The sequence below is a fragment of the Musa acuminata genome, chromosome BXJ1-9, assembly GCF_036884655.1.
Source record: "Musa acuminata AAA Group cultivar baxijiao chromosome BXJ1-9, Cavendish_Baxijiao_AAA, whole genome shotgun sequence".
In the NCBI taxonomy this organism is placed as follows: domain Eukaryota; kingdom Viridiplantae; phylum Streptophyta; class Magnoliopsida; order Zingiberales; family Musaceae; genus Musa; species Musa acuminata.
The window spans coordinates 41,529,930-41,553,043 of NC_088335.1; the positions used below are offsets into that span (position 1 = coordinate 41,529,930).

The following is a 23,114-nucleotide window of genomic DNA, read 5'->3' on the forward strand; positions in this document are numbered from 1 at the left end:
ATAGTAGATATTAATTGAAAAAATCTAAAATATGAGTGTTTTATAAAAAAAAAAATCACCCTTCTTTTGTCGAACTCTCGTATTCGTTATTACTTCTTTGTCAAATGAACTCCCGCACCAAAATAATCAAAATATTATTACTTTTTTTTTTCTTTTCTTCTGTTGAAGAAAAGTCCAAAGATGATAATCTCTTACAAGGGGATTGTATTATCCTTTCTAAAATTAAGAGATTATCTTTAAATTGTAATACATTGGGATTCTCAGCAAGCATGTTAAGATGAGAAAAAACAATCAACCAGAATGTCAATAAAAGAAGCTCGGATGAGTTCGGGATTTTGTTGCACCAATTACATCTCTAAGGATCATGAAACAACTGTTTCTATATATATATATATATATATATATATATAGATCCAATCGGTTCTCATCTTTGCTCATGTTTTGTTTTATTATGAATTTTTGCTCAATATTTGTAGCTCATCTTGAGCTTTTTGCTCATGCTGATTGCTCATGAACGCATCACGATCTTTTAGTGCAATTTTGGATTTCTTGGTTGTTCACAGAGCGACAACCAAGACTTTTAAAGTGCAACAACAGACAAAGAAGACAGGTACAAAGAGACGTAAAACAATAATTTCACGTGAGCTGTGATCATTGTTTTGCACGATTCCTTGTTTGTTTTCATTCATATCAGTCTAAAAATAGTTACGATTAGTAAAATGGAAGTTGATTATCAAACCTGTATCAGAAGCTTGTGCAAAATCCCCTCTTCTTCCTGCCCAGGAGAAAAAGAAGGCCGCAAATTTGCAGGTGCAAAATCTAAAATAAAAGACAGACTAATGTTTTGTTACTTTCTCCATTTATTTTGGGGTCTTCCAGTTTACATTCATTATTAAACCACAAACAAATAGAAAAAACCTAAGAACTGCTGATCTAATTGGGTACAAATGCCTGAAACATCAGAGTGATAGAGGCTGAAGAGAGCACACACAAAAAATAAAAAACCTCCAATCATATTGCAAAACCACATTTAACCTCATAATGCATGGCTGATCATCTGTTAGTCACAGACATGCAGGTAGAAGCTGTACAAATCAGCATTGCTTTTGCACATGATTAGCATTCCAGAATATGACCATGCTTGAGAGAAAAATGATGTGAACCTCACTATTTTCTGGATTAGGATGCCTTTGATGACTTGGAACCCATTAAAGAAGGATCCACAGACGAGATACATTGATCAATATCCTGCTTGCTCCTTGTTCTTTTCATCTTTGCTTTGAATCTGGATTTCGCTATCAGTGTCTGCATTGTGTTTGCAAAGTTACCAATTGCCATCAAAACCAGCAATATTCCACAGACGATAACCTGCAGGAGTATTTAAAACACTCGTGTGAATCAACCATCTCTGATTCTAAGAGTCAAGGGGTACATCAGAACAAATTAATATCTTGCCTGCCACTCGCAAGTAACACCAACAAAAGCTGTGCGAAGTAGTAACAAGCCAATGAATGCTTCAAATCCCTGAAGCCAGGAAGTTCATACGACAAAATTCAACTGTCAGTAGAAGTTTGTAACTTATGCATGAGAAGAAAAAAGATATCTCAAACTAGTACAAGGCTATAAACTATTCGATTTTATAATGACAACATTCCATACAAGTTAACAATTAACTTGCGACTTCTAATTTTATTTTTCACATGTAAACTTCATTACCTTAAAAATCTATTTGCATCATGATGCTAAGAAACTGAGATGAGAACAGAAGGTTTCTACATAAGCATTAAGGAACGAGTAATCAGTTGTTTAATTTTAAGTCTCAGATCCCATTTTCACTCACCTCCTTTCACCAAGCAAGTAATTGATATAACCAGGTAGAATGTTTGCCAGAATTTGTAGCAGCAAGTGAAAAAGCCAATTTTGGTAATGTAAAGAGGGTTTTCTCTCATGTTACCTGTAAAATGAAAAGGATGGGGCATAACAACAAGAGTTGACCTTCAACACCAGCAGTTTCTCCCCATACGACATCCATTCTTTTTGCCTGTGAATGGAAGCTAAAATGTAATCAACAAGGAAATGTGTATAAACAAATAATCATTCAAAATTTAGAGCATAAAAGGATAAGGTTACAGAAATTTTTTTTATCTTGCTAATTTACATAATTGCACTAATAAACATGCAGTACACAGAATGAGAATCACTTTGTTCCAATGACTTGATACCAAGATCATCAGCTGTGGCATCAAATGATAGAATCATATTATCAATAACCTCCCATATATGATGCCTTCGACAAATTACCATTTTGATCATATAATTTTTAGAATCACATTAACTGACACATTGGTCTCAGAATAACATGCCTTTGATAAATTACCATTTTCATCTTCAGAATTCCATTGATGTCACAATAGATGTACTGCATAAGAGCAATCATATGCAAGATGTATAATATATGTCAGATAGCCTCTATGGCCCATAGCAAAAGATGCAGCATGAAGCTTTTCATGGAAATCAGCATGCCACTATAATTGTTTTAAGCTATAATTGAAATGCTATGATTATAGCAGACCAATTATAAGTTTAGCTTTAGGCATGATATTTTATCCAATGGGAGCTAGGGTCAATAGCAAAAAGACTTAGCAGGAAAAACAACTTAAATCAGCATTGTACTGACAAGATGTTCATCATAGAACCTTTCTAGGAAAGACACCAACATTCGGAGAAAAGATCATGACAACCACTATAATGGTTCTAAAACTATAATAGACATTCTATAAGGCAGCCATCATGGTCATCATGTCAGATGCCACAAAGGCAAGCATCCTAAAGGATCCAAGACTGATGTGCTTGGTATTGTTTACCCTCTTATAGAGGTTCACATACTTGGGGTTGGGCTTTCTTCAGTCTTGTATATCATATTCGATACTATTTCTGGTGCAACTTACGTATCGAAAAATAAAAACATAGCAGCCATGATATTTCAAACCACCTATATGTGCTTGACACGGGAGTGTTTAATTACTACAATTTGATCATATGAACCTTGATTATGATATGGTATTTTTTTTAGCCAACAATGATGCCTCATAATCTTTAACTCAGCCCACTCAAATATGACAGCTCATCAACATATTCCCTGGACAAAGTTAAAGCTGTTTCAAGGTGCTTTTCTTCATAACAAAAGAATGCATTAAAAGAGTTGATTAGCAATTGTGAGCATGTCTTCATGACCAAGGAATGCATTAAAAGAGTTGGTTAGCAGCTGTAAACACTTAATTTCGAAATTTCCTATGCATGAAGAGTTATTTCATGCACTATTATTTATTTTGGTTTTTAGTACTTAGAAAGAACTTTAGAAACTGTGGACATTAGCAGAAGCTCTCTTGGAGTGCTCTCTTGAACTCTGTATCTCTTGGATGTGTCCTTGAGTGGTGAGTCTTTTACTTTCCTATATCTTTGTTTATTATCCTTAGGGTGATGATCTTTCCGTATCCCTTTTGATTTTAAACTTAGTGGTAAGCTATTTTTCGTTTTTACCAAAGTTGCTTCGTGAGTTCGCTCCTTTTTTTTTTGTTTGGAAAACTCATTCCAATAAATACGATTGTACTGTCGACTTTTCTTGTGAGTTCGTTCATTTTCTATCCGAAAAAAACAGTGCCGTCAGTTTTCTTTCGAAATCTTTTCTACACCCCTCCATTCAGCATCACGCCCGGTATCAATTCGTTCCTTGTCTACTGTGATATTTTCTATCTGAAAAACTGTTCCATCGGTGTTATTTCGAAATTCATTCTGCATTTTACACTCGCCAGTATCAGTTTGGTATCAGAGCTAAAGGCTAGAGATCATGGCAAGGCGGAATGGAAAAGATGTAGTTGGTGAAGGTAACGACCAAGAAGATGACGCTGAGTCGTTGAGGTTGCAGCTACGAAGATTGCTACGTAGTCTACAAGAAAAAAATAAAATAATTAAAGAACTTCGAAGTAGAAACAACCAGCATGAAAATGATGTTCGTGAGTTTACTTATGATGATAATACACCTCTTCCAAGGGAGTCGAGAAGATGTCGAACAAGAAATGAAATCCAAGACGAGTGGCAGAATAAATATAACCCAAGCTTGGAGATTCCAGAGTTTGAAGGTAAAATAAATGTTGATGACTTTATCGATTGGCTTAATACAATAGAAAGAATTTTTTATTTTCATGAACCACCAGAACAAAAGAAGGTCAAACTTGTGGCACTCAAACTCAGACGGAACGTATCTTTTTGGTAAGAAAATCTGAAGAAATAAAGAGAACGTGAGGGGAAAAGTAAAATCGTGACATGGAAAAAAATGAAAAGGGAGTTGAAGATAAAATACTTACCTCACAATTATAGACAAGAGATATTTCTCAAAATCCATGATTTCAAGCAAAAAGATCTTAGTGTGGAGGAGTACACTATAGAATTCAATAATCTGATGTTACAAGGAGAGTTTGTGGAACCGGAAGAACAAACCATTGCAAGATACTTAGGAGGTCTGAAGTATGAGATTGTTAAAGTTGTTCAACTGCAACCATATTGGTCTTTAAATGATGTGAGCAAGCTGGCATTAAAAGTTGAAAAGCAACAAAAGTTTAAAAAGAGTTCTCGGTACGGCTCAAAAGAAGGTTTTACAAAAGAAGAAAGTTTCAAGTCTACTGTCCAAAGCAAGGTGATATCGAAGGTACAAGAAAAGGGTGAAGAATCTGCTAGCAGCAAAAAAACGCCTAATTCTTCTACCCCAAGTGGCCGAAAATGCTTCAAATGTCATGATTTTGGGCATATTGCTTCAGATTATCCAAATAGGAGGATTGTAACTTTGGTTGAAAATCATAGTGATGGAGGAGAAGACGAAGCTGATGACGAACCAAAATATGATGAAGATGAGGAAGAGGTTACTTATGCAGATCACGGTTTGTCTATTGTATTGCAACGTAGCTTGCAAGTGTCTTATGCGGCCAATGATGAAAGTTGGGTACGAAAAAACGTGTTTCACACCAAATGCACTTCTCTTGGCAAGGTATGCTTGGTGATCATCGACAGCGGCAGTTTTGAGAACGTAGTTTCTTTGGAGATGGTGCAGAAACTGAAGTTGGACACAATCCCTCATCCACATCTATATCAATTATGTTGGTTGCAAAAAGGAAATGATATCAAGGTAACTAAAAGATGTTTAGTTTCATTTTCTATTAGAAAGTATTATAAAGATGAAATATGGTGTGATGTTGCTCATATGGACGCATGTCATTTACTGTTGGGAAGAGCATGGCATTATGATAAGAGGGTGTTGTATGACGGCTACAAACATACTTATTCTTTTTAGATTATAAAAAGAAGATTATCTTAGCTCCATTACAACCTTCCAAAATCAACACACCAAAAATGGAAGTTAGCACTTTTATGTCCTATGGTGAGTGCAAAGGAGAATTAGAAAAGGGTGGTCATGTTATGGCTCTGGTGGTAGTAGAAGAGAATGAACAACATAAGGAGACACCAGCAATCATGAAATCAATCATAGAGGAATTTCAAGATGTTATACCGGAAGAGATTCCACATGGCCTTCCACCTTTGAGAGATATCCAGCATCACATTGATCTTATTTCGGGGGCTATTCTACCTAATAAGGCAACGTACAGAATGAGTCCCAAGGAACATGAAGAACTTCAAAGGCAAGTTGATGAATTGGTGAAAAGGGGATTAATTCGAGAGAACATGAGTCCTTGTGTAGTTCTCGCCTTGTTGGTGCCTAAGAATGATGGTTCTTGGAGAATGTGCGTTGACAGTCGCACCATCAACAAAATCACAGTGGACTATCGTTTTCCTATTCCAAGGTTAGATGATTTATTTGATCAATTATGTGGTGCTTCTATTTTCTCTAAAATTGTTTTGAGTGGCTATCACCAAATAAGAATGAAGCCTGGAGATGAGTGGAAAACAGTATTTAAAACTAGAGAAGGCTTATATGAATGGTTGGTTATGCCATTTGGGCTATCTAATACTCCTAGCACTTTCATGAGATTTATGAATCACATACTTAAGCCATACATTAGAATATTTATTACAGTTTATTTTGATGATATATTGGTGTACAGCAAGAGCGAAGAGACGCATATGAATCATTTGAAAGAAATCTTTCTTATTTTGAGGTAGCAAAAACTTTATGCTAATCTAACGAAGTGTGATTTCTTTATATCTAGTGTCGTGTTTTTGGGGTATGTTGTTTTAAAAAATGGAATCATGATGGATCAAAGTAAGGTAGAAACTATTCTCAGTTGGCCAACACCTGCTTCATTGCATGATGTGAGGAGTTTCCATAACTTAACTTCTTTTTACAGAAGATTCATCAAGAATTTCAGCTCTATTATCGCTTCAATCACCGAATGTTTGAAATGTGATAAATTCAAATGGACTAATGAGGCTAATGATGCTTTTGAGCTTTTAAAAAGAAAGGTGATCGAAGCTCCTATCTTAGTTCTATCAAATTTTAACAATGTGTTTGAGATTGATTATGATGCATCTAATGTAAGAATTGGTGTTGTTTTGAGTCAAGATGAAAAGCCGATTGCATTTTTTAGTGAGAAGCTGAATGATACAAGACGGAAATATTCTATCTATGATAAGGAGTTCTATGCCATATATCAAGCTTTATCTCATTGGAGTCAGTACCTTCTTGCCAAGCCATTTGTGCTATATTCATATCATGAAGCATTAAAGTTCATAAATCACCAACAAAAACTAAACAAGAGGCATGCAGCTTGGGTGGAGTTTATGCAATCTTCTAACTTTATAATTAAGCACAAATCTGGTGTTCAAAATGTGGTTGCTGACGCATTGAGCAGAAAGCATTCTTTATTATCAGCAATGGAAGTCAAAGTTGTTGGATTTGAGACGTTCAAAGATCTCTATGAGAATGATGTGGATTTCGGCTCAATATGATAGAATTACAAATCAGGTTCCTTTCAACAATTTTCTATCCTTGATGGTTTTCTTTTTCGAGCTAATGCTTTATGTGTTCCATCTTGTTCTTTGAGACAAGTAATTCTAGTTGAAGCTCATGGTGATGTTTGGGTGGATATTTCGGTAGAGATAAGACTTTAGCTCTTATTCAATCGAACTTCTATTGGCCTAAGATGTTTAGAGTTGTGGAAAGACATATAAAGCAATGTCGAGTGTATCATTTGGCAAAAACAAAAAGTCAAAATTCTGGATTGTACACTCCATTACCTAAGCCACATGCTCCATGGGAGGAAGCGAGTCTTGATTTCGTTTTGAGATTGCTAAGAACTCAAAGGAACAAGGATTCTATCATGGTTGTTGTTGACAGATTTTTAAAAATGTCTCACTTTGTTCCTTGCAATAAATCGAATGATGTATCTTATATTGCTGATTTGTATTTTAAAGAGATTGTTAAATTGCATAATATTCTAAGAACTATGGTGTCTGATCGAGATTCAAAATTTGTTAGTAATTTTTGGAGAACTATTTGGAGGAAGCTAGGTACTTCTTTGAATTTCAGCAGCTTGCATCATCCACAAACCGATGGGCAAACTGAGGTAACGAACAGAAACTTAGGAAATTTGCTTAGAAGCTATGTTAGCAAGAATATTAAGCAGTGGGATCTCATTCTTCCACAAATTGAGTTTGCCTACAATCGTTCTATCCATCATAGTATCAGTAAGAGTCCTTTTGAGGTTGTTTATGGTGCTAATCTTATTAGTCCTTTGGACTTAATCCCTTATTCTACAACAAAGCAATTTAGTGGAAATGCTGATTAAAGAGCTAAACAGATAAAGAAGTTGCATGAGGGTGTGAAAACAACCATTGAGAAGCAAAATGAGAGGTGCATACATGCTGCCAACAAACACAGAAAACATATGGAGTTTAATATAGGTGATTTGGTCTGGATTCATCTAAGGAATTAGAGGTTACCACCGGACAAATTTGGAAAACTAAAACCAAAGGCTGATGGTCCTTTCAAGGTGCTTAAGAGAATTGACAAAAATGCATATGAAATTAAGCTACCTGAAGATTACGGAGTATCCCTAACAGTTAATATGGCTGATTTAAGTCCTTTTTATAATCATGTTGATGAATCAAACAAAGATTTGAGGACAAGTCTTTTTCAACCGGGTGAGATTGACACGGGAGTGTCTAATTTACTACAATCTGATCATATAAACCTTGATTATGATATAATATTTTTTTCGGCCATCAATGATGCCTCATAATCTTTAACTTAGCTCACTCAAATATGATAACTCATCAACATATTTCCTGCACAAAGTTAACGCTATTTCAAGGTGTTTTTCTTCATGACAAAGGAATGCATTAAAGGAGTTGGTTAGCAGTTGAATATGTCTTCATGACCAAGGAATGCATTAAATGAGTTGGTTAGCAGCTGTAAACACTTAATTTCGAAATTCCCTATGCATGAAGGGTTGTTTCATGCACTAGTATTTATTTTGAATTTTAGGACTTAGAAAGAACTTTAGAAATTGAGGATATTGGCAGAAGCTCTCTTGAAGTGCTCTCTTGAACTCTGTATCTATTGGATGCGTCCTTGAGTGGTGAGTCTTTTGCTTTCAGTTCTGTATCCTTGTTTATTATCCTTAGGGTGGTGATCTTTCTGTATCCCTTTTGATTTTAAACTTGGTGGTGAGCTATTTTTCGTTTTTACCAAAGTTGCTTCGTGAGTTCGCTCCTTTTTTTCCGTTTGGAAAACTCATTCCCGCAAATACAATTGTACTGTCGGCTTTTCTTGTGAGTTCGTTCATTTTCCATCCGAAAAAAAACTATGCCGTCAGTTTTATTACGAAATCTTTTCTACGCCCCCCCCCCCCCCCCCCCCCAACCAAATTCAGCATTACTCCCGGTATCAATTCGTTTCTTGACTACTGTGACATTTTCTATCTGAAAAACTATTCCATCGATGTTATTTCAAAATCCATTCTGCATTTTACCCTCGTCGGTATCAGTGCTCACTGTTAAATCCTCTTCATTCAATCCTAGGCTCAGAAAGGAGGGTCATAGCCAATGTGAAACTTTGGATCTCTATACCAATTTCATTATAGGGCTAGTGATATTGCCCTTAATAAAGCTAAATGGTAAGAAAAGATTCATGTAACTAGCAACAAATAATTAAAACCTACAGTTGTTTATTGTGGTGTTATTAATCAAGTTACATACTTCTGATGATCCAAGGAAGAAGGAATTCACTCTAATGCAGAACACCATGATAGCAATTATTGGGTATTACATCTAATTTATTTATGATACTCTTGGTAGTGGAAAATCATATTTTATTTTGGTATTTTGCTACTAGACATTGTCCGTTCGTTTTGCTTTTTTGGGTGCTTGACTACAGCTAACACATGTGAAAACTTATTGTTTACATCATTTAACCATTAACAAAATTATATTACTTAAATTGTTTTGAAGTTGTAGTCTGTCAAAGTGATACACTTTATAATGATGTCCACAATCCCATATGTCAGCGATACAACTTGATAAACTCCACTATTTCTGTTGTCCACATGAAATTTTAACATAGGTCAAAACAACAATCTAGAAGAAGCCTGAATATTAGTGATGCTAACTTTTTTGTTTCTAAGGGCGAGCCTTAGTATAATGATAAGGTTGCTCCTTTGCAACCCAAGTGACTAGGGTTCGAGTCATAGAAACAGCTTCTTTATATATTTAAAGATAAGGATGTGTATAGTGACCCTTCCTAGACCCTAGATTGGCAAGAGCCTCATGCATTAGGTATGCCTCTTTTTTTATTTCAAATGTTGTATATAAATAATATTTTACTACACTTTGATGAACCTACAATATGGCTTCAGTTACTTTTTGATTGCACACAAAAATCTGTGCACCGGATACATCCTTTTTTTTCAAGAAAAATAAAAAGCAAAAAGAAAGTCCATCACAAAACAATCTCCAGCTACTTAGGATATTAATCTTCCATGACTTACACCACACCTAAGATAGGACCTGGGTTGAGACTTGAAAGAAAGTCAAAAAAGGAGATTCCATATGCTTTTTGGCAAAGGAGCATTGAAGAAGATAGATCCCTATATTCAAGTGTGTCCACAGACAAATGGATGCAACACCCAACCTTTCCTATAAAGAACCTCCTTAAATTTAACCCTTATTTATTAGTGCAAAGTATCTAAACAGCTGGCTTGTGCACACAGGCAGCTCATAGGGAACACTTCAAATCATTGTCTAAAATCTTAGGCCTCAGACCTACACCAGTCCCTGGGTAAGGGAGGAGGGGATGCAATAGCTGGACCAAGACAATGGCAGAGGGAGGTGAACACAAGACAGCTCAAGAGGGCACAAGGGGGACGGCTTTTAACCCTAAGTCTGATAAAATATGTTGACCAGGGCTCACCACTCAGTTCAGGAGGATTACCATCTATTAACGAATGAACTGGTAAACCAGTATATACCGGTCTGGATAAGAACCATGCTTTAAATGGAACTTAATTGCTAGTTTAGAACATAAAACCCACCTTTGCAACATGGCTTCAAATTAGAAATTGAGTATATTGATAACAAGGAACCAGCTAAGCAAGTTCATCTAATTAAAGTTATTCATAGCATTAGCCCACCATTGACAATCCTAATAGTAACTTATGCAGATTATAAAACGTCATTAGATAAGGTTAAAGAAAATGTTTGCTTCTTTGAACTCAGCAAAGATCTAATAGAAGGTCACCTTGCCCAATGCAATGCGTGTATACAGCCTTTGACGTTGATATCTGTTTTGTAAAAGCATAGCAACACCTTGCATCATAGCCCACACCAGGAACAGTTGTACCCCCCTCTGTGAGAAAGCTATGTGTGTTGATTAAGGATCACTTTTCATGATTTTTGGGTATAGCATAAGCCTGTACCTGCTTATAAGCACAATCAGGTTGCCGCCTTATCTCCCATGTGAGACTGATAAGGGCCATCAACATGGCACAATAGTGATGATAGATCCACCTGCACAAGCAAAGAATAAAAGAAAATCCCATGGATTGTCATTGAACTACATTAACAAAGTTATTATGCCTATTTAAAGGGAGGGAAAAGGAAATTATGAGTGAAACTCCAATGTTCTTCACAGAAAACCCAAAGAATTGACTTCACAAGATTGCCTCTTTAATTGTGTAAGCCTCTCCAAACCAGTGTTGGAAAGATTTACATACATGACAGATCCAAAATATTTATTAGTGAATCAGCCCAAAGAAATTACATGCTTTATCCCTTATGCAGCAAATCTGACCAGGACTCCACTGGAAAAGACTTGTTAATAAGCAGCATTGCATGCTTGAGTTACACACAAGATCTTTATTGAATTTAAACAAAAGAAATATCATATCCTGTACAAAAACATGCACCATTTCAAAGGTGTGTTTTTTTTCATTAAATCGGTAGACATACCTAGACAAAATCAGCATCTACATGGAGACATCTAAATATTGATAAGGTCTGCCCCAACATTTACTATTGAGACATATCCATCTACAAGAAGTACCCTTCGTTACCACTTCTTTCATGTGCTTCTTGTGGCCAAACTAACATTAAGCATTGCTAGTTCAGCCAGTTACTCCAGACTCTAGCAAGAACAGACTTTCATGTGAAAACATCAAAATTTATAAAGAAAGTCAAAAGAGTAACATATGATAGAGCGTATCACGATCTGTTGTTACAAAGTATCAACTAGGGCTGTGCAACAAAACATGAGATGACCAAAAACCAAGGTTTTTAATCTCGTATCATACCGACATACCGAGCTTTGCTCGGTATGGTACGAAACCAACACACCAAGCAATACGCCAGGGCATACCAAGCAGTATGTCTAAAATAGTCATAAAACCCTTCGAACTTACCTGAAAAATAGAAAAAAAAAAGTTAGGATAGAATTTTTAAGTTAGAAATAAATATACATTTAGCATAGTTTTAGCAAAACTAATGTAACTTAGGTAAGAATAGTGCCACTAAAGTATGCGGTTTCGAATAATACCGCCTGTACAGGGCGGTACGTACCGGTCCGTCAGCTGACCAGTACACGGACCGTCCTTTATCGGGTAGTATATATATATATATATATAGACATCGCGTCTCCTCGGTGAGGTAGCCCGGAGAAGGAAAAAAAAAAAAAATATATATATATATATATATATATATATATATATATAAGGCGACGTCTCCAAAAAAGGCCACGTCACGTCGCCTTTTATAAAAATATTTTATATATAAAAAAATTTTTATATATAAATAATATATATATATATATATATATATATATAAACGAGGTGACGTCGCTTCATATATACATATATATATATACATATATATATATACATATATATATATGCCGAGCGGTATAGCTTAGTATACTGTATCGTACCATACCGCGTGAATGTCGAAATGTTGGTACGGTACGATATTTCAAACCTTGAGTGCCACATATTTTTTTCGGGCTTTGAAGAGTAGCCTTGTGCAAAGTTCACAATTTCGATCTATTCTAGATCATCCTTCCATTAATATTGAATTATCTACAAAAAATTATTTGAATTATTAGATTATTTTATACATAATTTAAACTTTAAGATTCAAATAAACTAAGTAATCACATGTGTAGATATACCTGATACTACCACCAAGACAAACAACGAGCCTCCACGGGTGGTAGATCGGGGTCCTCGATCCTATGTCTCTGTATATCAATATGATATGTTTGTCAGACCCAATCTTGAAATTGATCCCATGACATAGTGTATTGATACACCGTATGCCATTGGTGCATCAATATAGTGATGGTCGTATGTTGATCATCGTGAATCCACAAATCGTTGCTTTGTTGAGTTTAGAAGAGTAACAATGTAAGAATAAGAGAGAGATTGTGAATAAAAATAAGTTCGAAAGAGTTTAAGAGAGTATAAGTGAAATGAATTAAAAGAGGGGGAAGGAAAGGGATCAAAAACCCTTTAGGATTCCTCCAATGATCAAATTGATCGCTTGAAAACCGTTATCAATTAGTAATGGTCGGTTTTGACTAGTACCTCCCGGTACAAGTCGATTTCGTCCGGTATCACCCGGTATAGGTCGATTTCGCTCGGTACAGGTCGATTTCGACCGGTATCACTCGGTACAGGTCGATTTCGACCGATATCGCCTGATACAGGTCGGTAATGGTCGAAATTTCAATCATTACCACCCGATACAGTCCCGTATCACCCGATATAGGGCCAAAAATCTAATATCGAGCGGTAGCAGGTGGTCCGGATGCCGATAGGCTGGCGGACCGGTGCATACCACCCGTACCGGGTGGTACGGTACGAAATTGAAAACCCTGCCAAAAACACAGACCGGAGTATTCCCTTCAGATTGTCTATATCATAGCAATAAACAGTTCATTTTCAGTTTTACAGGTAAACAATTCAGCATTTAGTTTCAGTTTTCATTTTACTCTTGATTCCTAAATGATGGAGATAAGAGCTGATTAACTCAGCTGCCAAGCCAAATGATGCCAAGAAATGGCTGACTGAATTGAGCTCATACTATTGGGTTAACAAGTGACCTGAAACCAATTTTGCATTGTAGATTTCTAACAACCCACCTGTCCATGGTTTCACCTTTTCTTCAGCATATATTATGAGGAAAGATGAAAAAGGTTTGTCTTGCATCTCCCACATGACCTCCTTCCAAGGGATACTCAAACAAACAAGCAACTCAGTATGCAATCTCCCTTCTTTGTAATCCAAACAATGACCCAAGATCTCGACAGAAACATGAGGTTGATCTCCAGTAAGATCAGATGAAAATTTGAAATAGTCTTCTGGTTACAATAGTATGATTTGAGCTTTGTGTCGTAAAAAATATTGTTGATATTCACATCAAAAGGAAGTTCCAAAAGATAAGTGAATAATCGCAACAGAAGGAAGCTTCCTGTTTTTTCAAACAATTTGAAAAGCCCATATAAGTGAGGCGAAAGCATGTTTTCAGGAAGACAGTCTCCTAAAACTGCTACTTTCAAGAAGAAAGATTACTGCAAGCATTAAGTCTCACCATAGCTTATTGATAGTGTCACAGCTGAAGTAGCACCAAGTTGCCAAATAAGTACACTATATCATTGTGATTCTTGTGATAAACTTGCTTCATTCAATTTCAGACCATTGGTTACTTTTAAAGTCCCATTGCTTGTCCTCTTTTCTAGCTCAATATCAACCATTTCCACCATCAATCATGAAGAGAATGTGGTGATCAGCAATAGAGCCTCAAACAAGGCCATCAAACAAAGACAGGAATGAATTTTGTAAGATCATTACACCAAAAGAATCATGGTTAGGCTTAGGCTCCTCTGACATAGCACCTCAAATACATGTTCAAGCCAAATACATCTTGCTATCCATCTGTCTAGGGGTGATCTGCTATGCTCATCTTAGGCTGTCCCTTGCAAAGTGAAAACTTCATGCCAAAAATATGAAACAAATACCTTAGGATGAATATACAGTCACTTTGGGATAGTCACTTGACACTGACTTCAGGAACCTACTTATCTAATTCCTATTCTCCCACAAGCTAGACCCAATGAAAACAAATACACGGTTGATGCCAGTGAGTACCTTCGCTGGCAAAAACTTATGTATTTACGCTTCTTTTTATTATGATTCTTCATTTATCTCTTTCTGCTTTTCTCCTGTGTTAGAACCCTTGCAGATTCTAAACTTGGGGTTGATCTCTTTAGGGGATCGGCCTCCTTGGAACTCTATAGGGGTTCCTCCCTCCAAGTTGCTGCTCAAAGGCTGCAGAAAAGATTCATCTATTGCTTATCAAAGGAGGAGAAATACATGGCTATTTATAGGGTTTCTAAACCCTAACTCCTAATATGACTCTTACTCAAGACTCCTATTTCTAACCAACTCCTAATAAGACTTCTACTCAAGACTCATATTCCTTTACAACTCCTAATTCATCTCTAAGAAACAACCTCCTAACCCTAGCCGGCCTCTTCACCTCTTTAATAGGGGTCGGCTTAGGTAGGTTTTACATGAATGTCCCTCTCAAGTAGGACTCTCCTAGCTAGAGTCCTAACAGACCCGCCCTCTTCAAATCAGCCTTGTCCTCGAGGCTGACGATTCATGAATTTTGAGAATTTGATCTTCAAGTCGTCATAGTTCTCCCAAGTGGCATCTTCTGTTGGTAGGTTCACCCACTGTATTAGCACTTTAGTAGTGGGTCATCGTCGTCGAGTCACGATCCGTCGATCAATAATGACACTTAGCTGGGTCTGGAGTTCTCCTTGGATAGTCATATTTGGTGGGTGGCTTTGGGTTGTCTCCAAGCACCTATTTACAACTTTTGTCTGGCCGTTGATTTGTGGGTGATATGCCGTACTCCTTTTCAATTTAGTACCCTGCATATGGAATAACTTTGTCCAAACTCTGCTCGTGAAGATGCAAGTAGAATTTATCATAAGCACAATGCGTCCCTTATAGTATAATTCTTTTGAGTCTCAATTGTAATGAGCTACGGAGTTTGGTGCTTCCTCCAATTTTTTTATAATCTTACTAGTCTCTGAATCTTCCTGTCATTCCATCTTAATATCCTCAAGGAAGTCGCTGGTCGGAAGTGAAATGGCCGAAACTTCAGCTTGCTCGGGTATCTGTGAAAGCGCATCTGCAAGAACATTCTCTTTCCCCTTTTTGTAAGTTATTTCATAATCAAATCCAAGAAGTTTTGTTATCCATTTTTGTTGCTCAGGGGATGATATCTTTCACTCCAAAAAGTACTTGAGGCTTTTATAGTCGGTTTTAATTTGAAATTGTCGACCAATCAAATAGGGTCTCCACCTCGTTGCTGCACGCACAATGGCGAGCGTCTCCTTATCATATGTTGACTTATTTTGATGGGAGGGAGATAATGTCTTGCTAGTGTATGCGAGTGGTCGACTATCTTGCATGAGAATGGCTCAAATTCCGACTTCAGATGCATCGGCCTCAATAATGAAGAGTCGGTTGAAATCTGGTAGTGTTAGCACCGACGTCGCCGTCATGGCTGCCTTAAGTTTGTCGAAGGCAGCGGAGGCTCTGTCTAACCATTGGAAGACATCTTTTTCCAGTAAGAAAGTAAGTGGTGCATTGATCTTTCCATAGTTTTTCACGAACTTATGATAGTAGCCTGTTAAACCCAGAAAGCCATGTAGCAATTTTATGTTCCTCGGGGTAGGCCAGTTTTTCATTGCTTTAATTTTGAAGGGGTCCACCGTCACACCTTCCTCTGATATGATATGTCCAAGATATTCTACCTTCTGTTGAAGAAAGCAAAAATTCGTAGTGGTAGTTGTGTGTTCAAAAGGTGGTTTTCGGTATGTCTTCTTCGCACACTCATATTTGATGATACCCGGATCAAAGGTCCAGCTTTGTAAAGATTTGTGCTCCCTTTCATCTAGCAATTCATCTACTATTGGAATAAGATATTTATCCTTGATGGTTATGCCATTGAGAGCTCGGTAATCAACGCATATTCGTCATGTTCCGTCCTTCTGGCGTACAAGTAGCACCGGTAAAGAATAGAGGTTGCAACTTGGTCGAATAACTCCTGTTTCGAGCATCTCTTTTACAATCCTTTCTATTTTATCCTTCTGGAGATGTAGATATTGATATGGCCGAGTATTTGCTGGAGGTTTGCCTGAAAGAATCGTTATATAATGATCATTCCGACGGGTAAGAGGTAGGTTGTACGGTTCGTCAAATATATCTGAAAATTCAGCAAGTAAAGGAAGTAGGTTTGGATCTTCAAATTCTATTGGCTCTCCCTTAGTTTGCTACTCAAGTTGTACCAAAAATCTACTGCAAGCTTTATGCAAAACATTCTCCATTTGTTGTGTGCAAATCGTCGTTACGTCGCCCCCACGTTTCCCGTTCAGTATCACCTGTTTCTCCTTACTGTAAAATTTCATAATTAGTTACATAAAATTCCAAGAAATATCACATAATGTCGTCAACCATTTAATTATGAGCATGGCCTCATGATCATCAAGAGGGAAAAGGAAGAAATATGTAATTATCTCTTGGTAAGGCCTCATGATCATCAACAGTTTCACTTGCGGACGCCTACGATCATACTTCAAAATCCATCCATCGACGACCTTAACGTCAAACTTATTGCAATTCTCGATAGGTAAGGCCATCTGTATAGTAACCTTACTGTTTAGAAAGTTATTAGTACTGCCCGTGTCGATGAGAACAGTGATCGGTTGTTGTTTGAGAAGGCCTCCAACTTTTATCGTTTGCTGGTTTGAGTAGCCGGCTAGTGTATGTACCGTAACTTCGGTCGGTTATGGCTCTTCTTCTGCATCTTCTTCATGTCCAAGGCTCTCTTCTGGATGTTCAATGACTTCTTCTTCTATTGGTTCAATCATAAGAAGTCCCCCTTTACTACAGCGATGCTCACGGCTCCACGGCTCGTCACAATGCCAACATAACCTCTTCGCATATCGCTCCCGAAGCTCTTCTCTTATTAACCTCTTTGGTGTAGGGACTTGATCGATAATGGGGGAGGCTGAGAGCTTCAATATTACTGGTTGAGGAGCGACCCTAGTCCTCTGAGCTTCATGGTTCAATTGCTCCTCTTGATGTCGTGCGAAAGAGATGGCTGCCATAAGCATATATGGTTGTCGTGCTTTAACTTCTCCTTGGATCTCCGGCTTCAAGCCCTCAATGAAGGTCCTCAATAGCAGTTTTCTATACCAATCACGAGTTTGATTAGATAACCTTTCAAACCTGGTTTGGTACTCCTGAATGGTAGAGGTTTGTCGGATCTTTGCTAGTTGTCCGTCAATATTCTCGTAATCGGTTGGTTTGAAGCGGATCAGCAGTCCTTCTTTGACTTATCACCATGAAAGGACTCCATAAGTATGTTCAAACCAGTCAAACCACTGTATAGCATCCCCTTCAAGATGTATAGCTGCAATTTTCGCCATAGATGCATCTGCGGTTTTATGGTACCGAAAATATCGCTTCGCGCGCAAGATCCAACCAATCAGGTCTCCTTCTTCCCATCTAGGGAAATCCACTCTCATGCATGGATAGTTGGGGTTGGTCATAGAGCTTGCCCTCTCTTGGAAGTCATATCTTTGGGCTTAGTGCAATTGGGCAAAGCTCTCTCCTTGATGTGATTTCTTCGGGCTTAGTGGTCGACCCAATCTGAGTTCGGTAAAGAGCGTCCGAATCTTATCCTCCATTCGCACCTCGAAGGCTTCGAATTTAGGATTGATTACCTCCTCAGATGCCATAGTATATACTGCCAAATCTGTAATGTTAAGATCTCTCTTTTGTTGTCGTGTTAAAGGCATGTATTGGTTGAGAGAGGTGATGGTCGAAAGGGTTGGTAAATCGATGGATGTAGGCTACGGTTTAGGCTTGTTTTGTGGCTATTTTGGGTGTGGTTTGATGGAGTTTTAGGGCTGTAGATGAAAGTTTTGGATCTGTGGTAGATGGTAACAAAGCTTTGATAGAAATAAGTGGAAGTTGCAGCAAGTATGTGATGTCTTGTAAGAGTAGAATTGTCGTCGAAGAAACAACGATTTCTCGACGTAATTTCCACCAAAAACTTGAGAGAATTGAGGAGGGAATTGATAGAAAAATCACAGTTTATATGACAGCAAGGATATCTAATTTAATCAAGAAAATTTCGGCAGTATAACAGCAAGGAAATTGGTGCAAGTTGCGATTGCAGAATTCTCGTCGAGAAATTTCAGCGAGTTACGACGAAAATTTGCAACAACACAAAATCGTTTTTAGAGATGAATTTCTTAATAGATCAATCATAGATGGAAGCCAAGATGATCTATGAAGTGTATAAGAAATTTCATTCAAAAAAGATTGCAAATAGATGGGTTAAGGCAACAATATGCGGTTGAAATTTTCTGCAGCACAGATTTTTAAGTATAGCAGATTGTACGTAAAAGATCAGTGGTTTATTTTGAGAATTTTTTGATGAAACCAAAGGGAATTCTACTGTTAGGAAGTGTCAAAGCTATCATAAAAATTTTGTAGAGATTTGGATAGAAACAACGTAGTATCAAGATCAAACAAACAGTGGTATGCGGCTGAAATTTTACAGTGCAGATTTTCAAGTATAGCAGATTAGAAGTAAAATATCAATGGCTTATATTGAGAATTTTTTGACAAAACCAAAGGAAATCTGCTGTTAGGAAATGTCAAAGATGTCATAAAAATTTCGTAGAGATTTGGATAGAAAAAACACAGTAGCAAGATCAAACAGACGGTACTATACGATTGGAATTCTGCAATGTATCTTTCGTCGTAGAGATGAAAACTTTATGACGAAAAGTTTATGCAGCAATATAGGAATAATTTTTTTTTGGATTTTCAAATAAGGATAACTAAATTACAGTAGCAGTAAGATAGAAAACCAGAACCTGTTGCAATTCACGGGGAGATCAAAGGATGATCCATGGTGGTGGAGATGACAGCGGAATTTGGCAACGATCTCTTAAGCAATTGTGGGAATTGCTTTGGGCGGTTGTGGAGGGTTGATGGATGGCTGTGGAAGGGCAGCGAGACGCCAAGAACGCTGCTCTGATACCAGGTCTTAGAACCCTTACAGATTCTAAACTTGGGGTTGATCTCATTAGGGGATCGGCCTCCTTGGAACTCTATAGGGGTTCCTCCCTCCGAGTTGCTGCTCAAAGGCTGCAGAAAAGATTCATCTATTGCTTATCAAAGGAGGAGGAATATATGGCTATTTATAGGGTTTCTAAACCCTAACTCCTAATAGGACTCCTACTCAAGACTCCTATTTCTAACCAACTCCTAATAAGACTTCTACTCAAGACTCATATTCCTTTACAACTCCTAATTCATCTCTAAGAAACAACCTCCTAACCCTTGCCAGCCTCTTCACCTCTTTAATAGGGGTCGGCTTAGGTAGGTTTTACATGAATGTCCCTCTCAAGTAGGACTCTCCTAGCTAGAGTCCTAACATCCTGCCAGCGCACTTATGTCAGCACAACAACATGATAGAACATCCCAACAACACCCGTTCTTCCAACTTCCCTAACATTGTATAGATAAAAATTAAAGTATTCACAAAATAGAATGAAAAAGTAACAGGTACAGTTAGTTGTTTATTGAGTCGTAATATTAAGAAATGAAGATAAAGGTTACCTAAAAGATTTGTCATGTGAAAAAAAAAGAAATTCATGTGCAAGACAGCACATGCCATAAGTTTATTAAAGTATAAACAATATTTTTCTTAACAATAACACATTAGCTGAACAGCTAACAAAACAATCACTCTAACATCAGAAAATATAAACAAAATGTAATCCCAAGCTAAATATATGCAAACCATGTTTTTTACCTTTACTACATACTAATAGGAATAAACAGCATAAATAAGAAGTTTCCTTACCAAGGACGAATGTCACTTCCATTTACACTCAATATGTTCTCCCGCAAAGCTAAAGTTGTGTAGAGGTATAACAGCCAAACCTAAAAGTGTTTCACACAAGCAACATATGCAGAGTAGCCTTTTTAGAAAACAAATAATCATCAACAATGTAATCACAATTGGAGTTGTGATCACAATGATTTTATACCTGATATAGCTGGACAGGCAATGCAGGCAAGCATCCATCCCAAACCCAAGATCTCAAAAGTAGTAAGGTGGATGGAAATATAAGAAACAAGAAGGCTGTTCTGTCCTGGCATAAAGAACATAATGCTTATAATGTGCATCTCTTGGTGAGAGTATTACATCCAATCAAATATATGGTTGAACATATTTTTTTCCTAACCATCTTTTCTGATAAAGTAAATCTATAAATAATAATCAAGCAAATTTTCACTTGCACAGTTCATGAACCTATCTATAACAATGAGTCTTCATATAATTGTGACGTGGTCCTGGTGTTATAGTAGTCAGTCACTGCCAGCACTAAGTAGACTTATTCTAGCCAAACCAACAATAACTATTCCATGTTTAAGTTAGCATATTCCTCTAAAACAAATTAAACTGATTCAGGAGATACAGCAGCCAAAGTACATAAAGAAATAGATCAGTTTCAGTATTGGAACTTGAGAAATACAGATACAATAATGTTGTTTGTTGAAAATTTACAAATCAGAACCTAAACGCTCCGCTATTGAATAAAAGAACCACCTTGCTCTGATTCAGTGTCCACATATTATATACTTGTATAGATTCTAGAATAAAAAAGCAAGGTTGAAACCAAAGAGTGAGCAGTTCATTACAAGTCAATATTTTTCAGCAGAAAAATATGTGATAAGGACTGCTTTAGCAACATAACCTGCATCCCCTTCAGGTGTGACTCAATTTCTAGGCAGAAAACCCTGTTGTGAAAGCAAAGATAACACTTGCAGAGAACCAAACAACATCTATAAATTACTTTGTCATAATTTAACTTGAAGTCCATCGTGCATAGAGAAACAAACCATGCTTCTGAGAGAAGTGGCATCAATAGCAAAAGAATGATGTTTTCTAGCAGCATAGGTTCCAGAGGTCTGCAGCAAAGACACCCTGTTGCCGTGGAAAAGTATTTTCTCGCAGGGAACCAGACATACCACTTACAAGTTCTCAATCTGCAATTTAACTTGTTATCTTTGTTCCGGAGGAAAACAGACCAATCTTGGAAGAGTTTGATATTAAACAGTAAATACATAACATTCTTTAATAATATAGGTTCTAGAAGTAAACCTTTATTGTTAATAAGCATTAAGCTGAATCTCTTCCCTACATTGTGACTTATAGTCAAATTGCACTACGAGGTCTTCTTTACATTCGTTTGGAAGATGCCTTTTTCACCTGTATATTATAAAGCTTTTTTTTAATTATTATTTTTATCTTTCATGGTTGATGCTGCAAACGTTCCCCAAGGAAGCTTAATCAAAAGAAGACATGCATAAAGCATGACCTCTCACTCTTTTCCTTTCTACATTAAGGGGAATAAAATGTCAATTTTGTGGAACAATCACACACTTTATCAGCCACTAAAAGAATGCAGATAAATCATCAGAAAATATATGTTTGAAATTCTTCAGACGCTTTCTGAAAATAGGGAAAGGAAGCAATAAAGGTTGTTTAAACCCACAAAACATTCTGGCTTATATCAGATACGACATTATGAAGTGAATTCTAGAAGACAGATCTCGCAACACATGAAATAAAGGATGGAAGAATACCCTGTAGCTATTATACTCCTCCTTCACTTTCAGTTGAACTTCCTTCCTTGTTGCTCGTACATTGACAGGGCCAAGAAACATCTTCAAGAACCGACCTGAACACATGCAGTGATCATAAGTGAATCCGCAGTTGTTCATTCTTCGAAATTTAAGAACCTAAAAGACGCATTTTTCATCCCAAATCCATCTAGAATTTACCATGAGCCTTGCTGGGAAGCAGCGATGCGACGTCCCCATCATTAATGACGCATCTCACCCTGTATAACTCTTCGTCGACCTAAAACATAGGGAAATGGCAATCAACGTGATGTTCGACCTCACGAAACCACATCGAGATCTAGCGGACTAAAGGGCACGGATCCTCCCACCTTTTCGGCGATCTTCGAATCGATGGCGCCCTTCTTTTTGGCGGCGGAGTCCAGCGACGACTGGAGCCTCCGGAGGTCGGACTCGAGAGCTAGGGCGCGCTGGCGAAGGGATTGCTCCTCGTTCCAGGTTCTGGAGATAAGGGCGGCGGCCGCATCGTCGAGCTCCCGCGCCGCCTCCGCCAGCCGCGCCGCCTCCTCCATGATCGCGTTCGGATCCACCATTCCGCTCGCCTCTCGTCCCTCCCCCGCCCACCGCAAGCTACGAGTATTACCCAAAGAGGCAGTGATTCCCGAGGCAACTGGCAGGTATAGGTGGAAATCGATTTCCAATATTTATGTATTGTTTTTGGCCATCGGCTTTATTTTTGTTTTATGACGTCAGCTCTCTTGTTATATATTTTTCTTCAGTAAATCTATTTATAATTTATATAAATAGAGAATATTTAGAGAGGCAATAATTTATAATCTATTTTTCAGAAAATAGGGAATATTCGTGATC

The 23,114-nt window shown here is 37.4% G+C and overlaps 1 protein-coding gene across 1 annotated transcript; it reads right to left on the reverse strand.

Annotated features, from left to right (window-relative positions):
- Nucleotides 1–820: 820 nt before the first annotated feature.
- Nucleotides 821–22,913, reverse strand: LOC103973194 (uncharacterized). The gene is made up of 10 exons (XM_009387695.3): nucleotides 22,616–22,913; nucleotides 22,446–22,524; nucleotides 22,248–22,342; nucleotides 20,645–20,749; nucleotides 20,458–20,537; nucleotides 10,923–11,013; nucleotides 10,745–10,852; nucleotides 1,955–2,041; nucleotides 1,456–1,524; nucleotides 821–1,368 (listed from the first exon to the last, which is right to left on the reverse strand). Exons 1-10 carry the CDS (start codon nucleotides 22,835–22,837, stop codon nucleotides 1,180–1,182), a joined length of 1,125 nt encoding a protein of 374 aa, XP_009385970.1. The 5' UTR covers nucleotides 22,838–22,913; the 3' UTR covers nucleotides 821–1,179.
- Between the last annotated feature and the right edge of the window lie 201 nt (nucleotides 22,914–23,114).

Excerpts from the sequence above, each read along its gene's own strand:
- LOC103973194 (XM_009387695.3), bottom strand. The coding sequence starts at position 22,837 with ATGGTGGATCCGAACGCGATCATGGAGGAGGCGGCGCGGCTGGCGGAG. Across the intron at positions 11,014-20,457 it reads GGAAGTGACATTCGTCCTTG|GTGGATCTATCATCACTATT; the intron begins GTAAGGAAACTT and ends TTGCTTGTGCAG. Across the intron at positions 10,853-10,922 it reads CTGATTGTGCTTATAAGCAG|AGGGGGGTACAACTGTTCCT; the intron begins GTACAGGCTTAT and ends GCTTTCTCACAG.